Below are 9,955 nucleotides of genomic sequence, written 5' to 3'. Positions count from 1 at the left end.
TGCCAACCTAGCAGTTCGAAAACATGTCAATGTGAGTAGATCAATAGGTACTGCTCCGGTGGGAAGGTAACGGCGCTGCACGCAGTCATGCCGGCCACATGACCTTGGAGGTGTCTACGGACAACGCCGGCTCTTCGGCTTAGAAATGGAGATGAGCACCACACCCCAGAGTCAGACATGACTGGACTTAACGTCAGGGGAAACCTTTACCTTTTATATGTTTTGGGCAATTATAATTACAACTGCAATTGCAGCTATAAAGAAACAACCACCCTCTTCTACCCAAATACATTTTTGTAGTGGCAGGTCTTGGTCCTTGGCAGTTCAAAGACATGGTTCTTCAGTTTAACAGCTGAGTTACCCGTGTGCCATTACATGAATGCTTGTGAATATCACTTGTTGACTTCTAACAAGATGATGCAGTGTAGATCAGGCACGGGCAAACTTCGGCCCTCCAGGTGTTTTGGACTACAACTCCCACAATTCCTAACAGCCTACCGGCTGTTAGGAATTGTGGGAGTTGCAGTCCAAAACACCTGGAGGGCCGAAGTTTGCCCATACCTGGTGTAGATGCACCTCTCTATGGTGAGGGCAAAGCTCCCAAGGAAGCTGGAGGTGGCTTTGTCTTAACCCTACTCTCAAGTGGCTGAAGAATGCGTCTTTCCGGCAACCAGAGCCCCTGTCCAGCGTCCCCAGCGACTACTGGGACGAACCACGTGGAGCCAGGGGGCTGCAAATGAGCTTGGTCCATTTGTGGGGGTCTCGGGTCACTGCAATCTCAATGTGGGTGCCTTCGAACATGCTCCCAAATTGGAAGCTGTTCCTTTTTCAGGGAGAAGTGGAGAAGTCAGTCCTAGAGGAGGGACCTCTCCCCTCTCGGCTCCTTTCCAGAGACCCCCGCCCCTTGTGGGAATGGTTCCCTCCAAACCCAGGGGAGGGGGAGAGGGAGAGGGAGGGGGAGCTCAGTGGCCTCAGAGGGCGGCAGGGAGGAGAAGGGGAGGAGGAAAAGGAGGAGGAGGAGGCCACCAGAAAAGGCTCCACAAGGGTCTCCGCGTCTCCTTTCCGCGTCCCACCTGCGGAGGGAGGATGGCTCGCCTTCTCGGCTCCTCCAGGCTGCTGCTGCTGTTGCTTCTGTTCTGCGCCGGGGCTGAAGGCCAGCTCCGAGGTGAGGAAGGGGGTCGGAGGGAGAGAGGCGCCGGAGGACTCCAGCCCACGCGTGTCCGCTTCGGAGCACGTGCGCACGCCCGCGTGGAAAGCATGGCTGGAAGTTAGTCCCACACCCACAGATTCGAACCCACGGAGCAATCTGGTGGCAAGGATGGTGGGCTCCCCCATAGGCACTGCTGCCCGAGTCCCCACTTCAACGACTCTTTCTTTTCTTCTTCCCATTCGGAGCTCCAGAGGTTGGACAAGGTCTCCTTTCCGCGCCCACTTTGGCCCTGCTCCTTCTCCCTTGTTCTTTTTCTCTCTCTCTCCTCCATCTGTCTGTGATGTGTAACTCACTCCCCTCCGGATTGCTGTAAGTTTTCCGGGCTCTCTGGTCATGCTCCAGAAGCATTCTTTCCTGGCGTTTCGCCCGCATCTATGGCAGGCATCCTTAGAGGTTGTGAGGTCTCGGGGTTGTTGTATGTCTTTCGGGCTGTGTGGCCATGTTCCTGAAGTATTCTCTCCTGACGTTTCGCCCACATCTATGGCAGGCATCCTCAGAGGTTGTGAGGTAAGGATGCCTGCCATAGATGTGGGCAAAACATCAGGAGAGAATACTTCTGGAACATGGCCACACAGCCCCAAAGACATACAACAACCCTGTGATCCCGGCCATGAAAGCCTTCGACAACACGTTGTGAGGTCTGTTGGAAACTAGTGTGGGATTTCAAATATGTGTATGAGCCTTCAAGTTGCCTGTCAAATATCCCTCCCTAAATTGCGAAGTCAGGATCTCTAAGCTTGCTGCCATGGCCACCAAAAGGGACTCGTGCTATTATAATCCTGTGGAGTGAAAGAGGCCCTGAGCACCCACAAACTGTAGAAAGAGAACGTATTTTTACTGGGTTGCTGTGAGTTTTCCATGCTGTATGGTCATGCTCCAGAAGCATTCTTTCCTGTCGTTTCGCCCACATCTATGGCAAGCATCCTCAGATGTTGTGAAATATATTAGAAACTAGGCAAGTGGGGTTTATAGATCTGTGGAAGCAGGGCCATAGCCAGAAAATTGGGGGGGGGGGGGGGTTGAAACTTTTTTTTTAGCGACGAATAAGTTAAAATTTATGAGTAAACCAGTTTTTTTAAAACCTGATTTTTTGGGGGGGTGAACCCCTAACTCCCCCCTCCCCCCCTGCTACAGCCCTGTGTAGAAGGTCCAGGGTGGGAACTCTTGTCCATTGGAGGCAAGTGTGAATGTTGCAATTAATCACCTTGATTCGCATTCAAACGCCTTGCATCTTCAAGGCCTGGCTGATTCCTTCCTGAGGGAATCCTTTGTTTGGAGGTGTTAGAAGCCCCTGATTGTTTTCTGTCTCAAATTGTTTCCACAGTGTTGTTCTTTTTTTACTGTCCTGATTTTGGAGTTTTTTTTAAAAAAATACTGGTAGCCAGATTAATTAATTAGCATTGAATAGCTTCACCGCCTGGCATCTTCCTGCCTGGGGGCATCCTTTGTTCAGAGTTCTTAGCTGCCCCTGGTTGATTCATGTCTGGAACTCCTCTGTTTTCAGAGTGTTGCTTCTTATTTACTGTTCTGATTTTTGAGTTGTTTAATACTGGTAGCCAGGTTTTGTTCATTTTCATGTTTTCCTCCTTTCTGTTGAAATTGTCCACATGCTTGTGGATTTCAGTGGCTTCTCTGTGTAGTCTGACATGGTGGTTGTGAGAGTGGTCCAGCATTTCTGTGTTTTTAGATAATATGCTGTGTCCAGGTTGGGTCATCAAGTGCTCTGCTATGGTTTACTTCTCTGGTTGAGTTAGTCTGCCGTGCCTTTCATGTTCCTTGATTTGTGTTTGGGCAATGCTGCATTGGGGCCCCTGGTGGCACAGTGTGTTAAAGCGCTGAGCTGCTGAGCTTGGGGTCCAAAAGGTCCCAGGTTCAAATCCCGGGAGCGGAATGAGCGCCCGCTGTTAGCCCCAGCTCCTGCCAACCTAGCAGTTCGAAAACATGCAAATGTGGGTAGATCAATAGGTACTGCTCTAGTGGGAAGGTAACGGTGCTCCATGCAGTCATGCCGGCCACATGACCCGGAGATGTCTATGGACAACGCCGGCTCTTCGGCTTAGAAATGGAGATGAGTACCAACTCCCAGAGTCGGTCACGACTGGACTTAACGTCAGGGGAAAACCTTTACCTTTTAATGCTGCGTTTGGTGGTCTCTACATAAACTTGTCCACAGCTGCATGGTATATGGTAGAGTCCTGCAGAGATGAGAAGATCCTTCTTGTCTTTTGCTGAACGTAGCGTGGATCTGTAGATAGTTTGTAGGTTGTGTTTTTTCATCAGCTTCCCTATGTGGTCAGTGGTTCCCTTGATGTATAGTAAGAACACTTTTCCTCTGGGTGGATCTTTGTCTTTTCTCCATTGCCTTTTTTTTTTTTAACTTGGGTGATAGTTGGAGTTTTTATGTAGGTATCTATCTGTGTGTGCATGTTTTCTGGAAACTGTGGCCCAATTGTTGATTGGGTTTGCGGATGACTAGGACATCTAGAAATGGCAGTTTTCCTTCATTTTCTTTTTCCATGGTGAATTGGATGCTTGGGTGGATCACCCCCTCCCTTTCCCATTTCTTTTCCTTCCCTTCTCCTTTTCTTTCATCTGGCAGGCAAGGGGAGTGCACTGGCTTCCAGGGGGAAAGGGGCCGCCCCCTTTGCTTTGTGGAAGCCGAAACTTGGGGAGGGTTGAGGAATGCTTTGAAGTGCAGGCTCCCCTCTCCCAGGCGCTTCCCTTTGGACCCCTTTTTTACTGTCTTGATCTCCATACACACAAAGTCCTAAAATTATTTGATGCAGACCTTCCCCATTAATACAGACTCCTTTTCTGTCTTGATCCCCACACTGCACCAAGTAGGAAGGCTGTTTGATGCAGTCCTTTCCCTTCCCCACTGATGCATAAGTATCGCTATGGGGAGGAAAAGGCTCTTTGCAAAGGCTGCCCCATTGTCTCCTCTAACAAGGAGGAAGAGGCCACATTCACAGCCTTATCCCTCCCTCCTTCCCTCTCTCCTCAAACTGTCCTTTTCTTGTGTGTTGTCCAAGCCTTTCATGGCTGGAATCACTGGGTTGCTATACATTTTCTGAGCTCTATGGCATATTCCAGAAGCATTCCCTCCTGACATTTCACCCACATCTATGGCAGGCATCCTCAGAGTTTGTGAGGTTTGTTGGAAATTGGGCAAGTGGGATTTATATCTATGGAATGTCTGTTTGAGGCAAGTGTGAATGTTGCAATTGATCACCTTGATTATCATTGAATAGCCTTGTAGCTTTAAAGCTTGGCTGTTTCCTGCCTGGGGGAAGCCTCTGTTGTTCTGGAACATGGCCATACAGCCTGGAAAACTCAAAGCAACCCACTGTCCTTTTCTTCCTGGATAGGCTGAGTCCTGGCATTCACCACTAGCTCTAGAGGGTGATGGATCACCCCTGTTTTTTTTTTAATGGTTTTTACCTCTATTCACTTTTGAGATTTAGATAGATAGGTATTGGCACTCATGTCCAAGTTACAGAAGAGGCTACTGCATCCCCAGGCGAGGGATGCACGCGAACTAAGGCGTCCCAGAGGAAGGATGCATTTCATCAAACTGCTTCTCGGTGGCACAGAAGCAAGAGTGCCGTCAGCCATCCATTACTGTTTGGTATTGCTGAGCAAGGGAAACAGGTTGGGAATCTTTGTAATATCCTCTGTTGTCATGATTCAAAATGTATTTTTTCAAAACAACAATACAATACGTTCTTGCAGTGTTTACTGTGTGTGAAATTTCTGGCTAGATTTTTGTAGAATAATCTGCAGCAGTTAGATTTGAAATGCATGATGTATTACTAACTCAACCAGAGAAGTCAGCCATAGCAGAGCACTTGATGAACCAACGTGGGCACAGCATATTTAAGAACACAGAAATGCTGGACCACTCTAGCAACCACCATGTCAGACTACAGAGAGAAGCCATTAAAATCCACAAGCATCTGGACAATTTCAACAGAAAGGAGGAAACCATAAAAATGAACAAAATCTGGCTACCAGTATTAAAAAAAACCTTTAAACTCAGGACAGTAAATAAAGAATAACACTCAGAAAACGGGAATTTCAGACAGAAAACAATCGGGGCCAGCTAACACCCCCCAACAAAGGATTCTCCCAGACAGCAAACAACTAGGCCTTGAAGCTGCAAGTCAATTAAATGCTAATCAAGTTGGCCATTTGCAACATTCACACTTGCCTCCAGCAGACAAGAGTTCTTTCTCGCACGCTGGACCTTCCACAGATATATAAACCTCACTGACCTAGTTTCCAATATACCCCATAACCTCTGAGGATGCCTGCCATACGTAGATGTGGATGAAATGCCAGGAGAGAATGCTTCTGGAACATGGCCATACAGCCTGGATAACTCACAGCAACCCAGTAAAAATACTTTCTCTTGCTCTTAGTACACTTTGTGGTTGCCCTTTCAGTCTGCATTATTATAATAATAGCACGAGTCTTCTTTAGTGGCCATGGCAGCAAGCTTTGAGAATCCCGACTTTGCAATTTAGGGAGGGATGTTTCACCAGCAACTTGAAAGCTCATATACACATTTAAAATTATTTGCCAGAAAGCTCTAGTGCAGGAGTCCTCAAACCTTTTAAACACAGAGCCAGTTCATGGTCTCTCAGGCTGTTGGGGGTCTGGACTATAGATGGAAAAAACATGAACAATTCCTAAGATACACTGCATGTATCTTATTTGTAATGCAATAAATAAATACATGAAAGAACAATACAATATTTAAAATGAAGAACAATTTTAACCAACATAAACGTACAAATATGTCAATGGGAAGTATGCCTGCTTTTGGCTGATGAGATAGTTAAGTTAGTTAGGATTGTTGTTGTGTGCCTTCAAGTCGTTTCAGACTTAGGACGACCCTAAGTCTAAAGTTTAGGGCAAGGTCCAGGTAAATGGATTTGGAGGGCCGCAGTCAACCCAAGGACCTTAGTTTGGGGACCCCTGCACTAGTGCGTCACCAAATTGCGAATCCCAGGAATCCACTGGATGGGGTGTGGAATCATTGTGTAGTGTGAATGGGCCTCAGATTTGGATGTTTCTTTGCAGTCATACTGGTTCATTCAAGAATGTGATAAATGAGATCTAGGTAATGTTATCTTCAGTTTGTAGTCACTGCTTGTCACTCTGGGCTACCTTTCAAGATTAAGGAGAAGTTGAAGAGGAGAGACAGGTGTATTGGAGGAAATAGTTGGATAGGAATGTAACAAATATTGTATCTGTCTGGAAGAAGATCTCACTGAAGTCAGTGTGTTTAGTGGGTAAGGTAAAGGTTTTCTCCTGACATTAAGTCTAATCGGGTCAGACTCTGGGGGTTGGTGCTCATCTCCATTTCTAAGCTGAAGAGCCATCATTGTCCATAGACACCTCCTAGGTCATGTGGCCGGCATGACCGCATGGAGCGCTGTTACCTTCCTGCCCGAGCGGTTCCTATTGATCTCACATTTGCATGTTTTTGAACTGCTAGGTTGGCAGGAGCTGGGACTAACAGCAGGAGCTCACCCCACTCCCCACATTCGAACCGCTGACTTTTCAGTCAGCAAGTTCAGCAGCTCAGCGGTTTAACCCACTCCGCCACTGGTACTCCTTATGTTTAATGGGTATCTACATGGATATGTATGAGACTGCAGTTTTGTTAGTATAACTCAAGTGCTATATTCTGTCTTCATACCTTGAGTGTCACATGCTGCATAATGTTAGAATCACAAAGTCATTTAAAATGGAACCCTAATATGCATTTTCAGAGCTCCCCTCCCAAGAGTCAAAAGTTACACTGTTCACATGAATAAACCATTTGTAAAGGCAATTTGATATGCAAGGCAACTAGTAAAAGTAACCTATGAACCAGATTGTCTCAGTCTTGCCAGTGAAGGATTAGTTCAAGAATACGGGAGAATTTCCCAGAGCCTCAGGGTCACCAGACCAATTTGTTGGACAGTTCTACAAGTGTGGTGAAACTGTAAAACACAGCAAAGCAGAGCTGATGGAAAACAATTATCGCCCTTCTTAGCAATAGAGAAGGCAATAGTGTATGTAGCACACACATATTTTCATGCTACTTGAATCTTGATGATGCATGTACCTCATTTGATCCTCTGCCATTTATTATCTTGGAGTAATAGCACTTAAAGGTTGTTTGGTTTCCCCCTCCTGTGCTGTTAGTTAGCATTGTGGCAATGAAAGAGCACTCTGTGAGTTAATATTTGGAAGTTTGCTAGTCTCCTAATTGCTTCTGAATAAGAATGAAAACTTGGAAGAGTTGCGCTTTGAAAGAAATATAATGTGTCATTCTCCTGAGCTAAAAGCAAAAGTAATTCTGTCAATAAATGTGAAAAATGCAGTTATTTCTCCACTGTTTGCACAACGTTAGTGAAGCATCACCAGAAAACAATCTAGCATATATCTTGATATACTTGGGTGTAATAACACTGGAAAGCTTCCAGGTATTACCTTCAGAGTTTGGAAAAGCTGCCAGAATCTGCTGCTCTTCGTTCTGCTTTTTAATACTCAAATGGGAACTGGATCATTCTGCTGCCCCGCACCTTGCTGTGAACTGCAGTGCATAGATGTCATTAGCAATGTATTGTCGAAGGCTTTCATGGCCGTAATCACTTGGTTGCTGTGAGTCGTTCGGGCTGCATGGTCATGTTCCAGAAGCTATCTCTCCTGACATTTCGCCCACATCTGTGGCAGGCATCCTCAGAGGTACCTCATAACCTCTGAGGATGCCTGCCACAGATGTGGGTGAAATGTCAGGAGAGATAGCTTCTGGAACATGACCATACAGCCCGAAAGATTCACAGCAACCCAAGCATTAACAATGTTGTGGTTGTTGGCAGGGACTTGTTCAAATTTTGATTTAATTGCTATAAAGGAGTTTGAAGCATAGGAAGCACTGGGCAGGACATATCTGAAGCTTTTCTGCATTTTTATTCTTTCTGTGTCACTTCTGAACTAATGGAAGTATAGAAAGACTTCTGTTTAGAAACATATATGCACAAGGGAAACCCCTGAATGCAGTATTTCTGAGTGAACATCAAAGCCCCCATGTTGCTAAAAGCCTGTAAGCTCACACTTATGTCATTGTTTATGTAAATACAGTCAATTTTTGAGTTAAAAAATCTGACTTACAGACAACTCATAGTTAAGAATGGGGGTGAGACAACAGGAAGTGAGAGAAACCTACCCCTCAGAAGGAAAATTCACTCCTGAAAGAGTTATCATGGGGAAAAGGTGTCTCCACTGAAGCTTTATCCCCAATTCTTGTTTCCACAACAAGCCACATTTTTCAAAATCTAATTATCACAGGGATAGAAAGTGAGGTGACATCTTCTGATCAGGGGCACAGACAGCAAATCAAACACCACAGGGGTGTGAACCCTTCCCTATGCTATCCAAAGATAAACAATGTATATTTTTGACTGGCATTACACTTAAAAATGGTCCTGTTCTGAAAAGTGTCCCTTTTCAAAGAAAAGCCTATGAAATTCACGGGGGTTGCCATACATTGACAAAAAGTATATAACACATGTTTGCCTATTACTGGAACTGATGCCTATCATAATCCTTTTTATGAGAATGGATTTGCATAATTTAACGTTTTCCCTTTCTTATCTAAAAATGCTAACCCAAAAGCAGTCCCAAGCATTTAAAGAAACCTTTCTCTCAGGCACAGAACTATATGCAAAAATACTGCTGGAAAAAAAACTCAATAAAATGCAATTAACAAAACTATGCACTGGTTGCTGACAGCCAGAATTCATATATTAGAATACCATTGAAACTAGCATTGGTAAGATGCTTAGCATTTCCTGCTTTTCATTATGTGGTTGCATATTTCCTGACAGAAAACAAAGACGCTTTGGAGTGTAAGAAGGCCGCTGCTTTGCTTTAAAAAAGCTGACTGTGCAGTAACTCCACACAATTAGTTTTGATATAGTCTGAAGTGTAGTGACTTTTTTCCCATTCCCTCCAGAAAAATATCTTTTTGATATGTTCACAAATGTTTGTAATAACAGTAGAAGAGTGTTTTGATGGTTGGTGGTCATTAAGTCTTCTCCATTTCTAGCCTGGTATATCTGCTCCAGCCTTTGATTCAGAAATCCCTTTGCTGTTAATATTGTTGAAACTCTATGGATTTGAGCAACCTGGGAGGCATGTGGTAGAAATCTTAGCTTACCCTGAACTATAATACATTCCTTCCATTTGCAATACGGGGATATATCTCTTCTTTCTTTTATTTCTTCCATCTGGCAGCTTTAATGAGGCAGCTCTCCTAGTCAGACACTAGTCAGACCTGGGGCTTTCTTCGATTCACCAAGGTAATTGAATCATGTATCTATCAGCCTGCTGCCATGTTGGCTCTGGTGCTTTGTGAAAATATTACTTAATTAGCCATCTTGTGGAATGTAGATAAATAAATCCACAAGGATTTTCCGGTTTATGTGGCTTTTTTTACTCCTGATTCTGTATAACCCAGTGCTCATCCCCAAAATCAGTGACATCTGGAAAAACTGAATGTAAGCCATTTTAATTCATGTATAATGCAATAAGTTACAAATTAAAGAAATAATGCAGAGGACTGCTCTTGGTGAACAAGGATTTTCCACTACATGCAATTAGACATAGTAAACCTTCAGTTTGTTGTTAGTGAACAAGGCAGGGTCACAGACCAAGTTTTGATTCTTATGACCTTGAAATTATTGGGAT

General features: G+C 44.7%; 1 protein-coding gene across 2 annotated transcripts in view; it reads left to right on the top strand.

The window, feature by feature from the left end:
* The first annotated feature begins 988 nt into the window (after window positions 1-988).
* lama1 (laminin subunit alpha 1) overlaps window positions 989-9,955 on the top strand; it is a 121,289-nt gene continuing 112,322 nt past the window's right edge. For both annotated transcript variants that reach the window (XM_016997130.2, XM_008119968.3), the window contains exon 1: window positions 989-1,165. In XM_016997130.2, coding sequence (XP_016852619.2) covers window positions 1,087-1,165 — 79 coding nt within the window. In that variant the 5' untranslated portion in view covers window positions 989-1,086. The remainder of the gene's footprint in view (window positions 1,166-9,955) is intronic.

This window comes from Anolis carolinensis, chromosome 4 (genome assembly GCF_035594765.1).
Source record: "Anolis carolinensis isolate JA03-04 chromosome 4, rAnoCar3.1.pri, whole genome shotgun sequence".
Lineage (NCBI taxonomy): Eukaryota > Metazoa > Chordata > Lepidosauria > Squamata > Dactyloidae > Anolis > Anolis carolinensis.
This window is presented reverse-complemented; position numbering and strand designations above follow the sequence as displayed.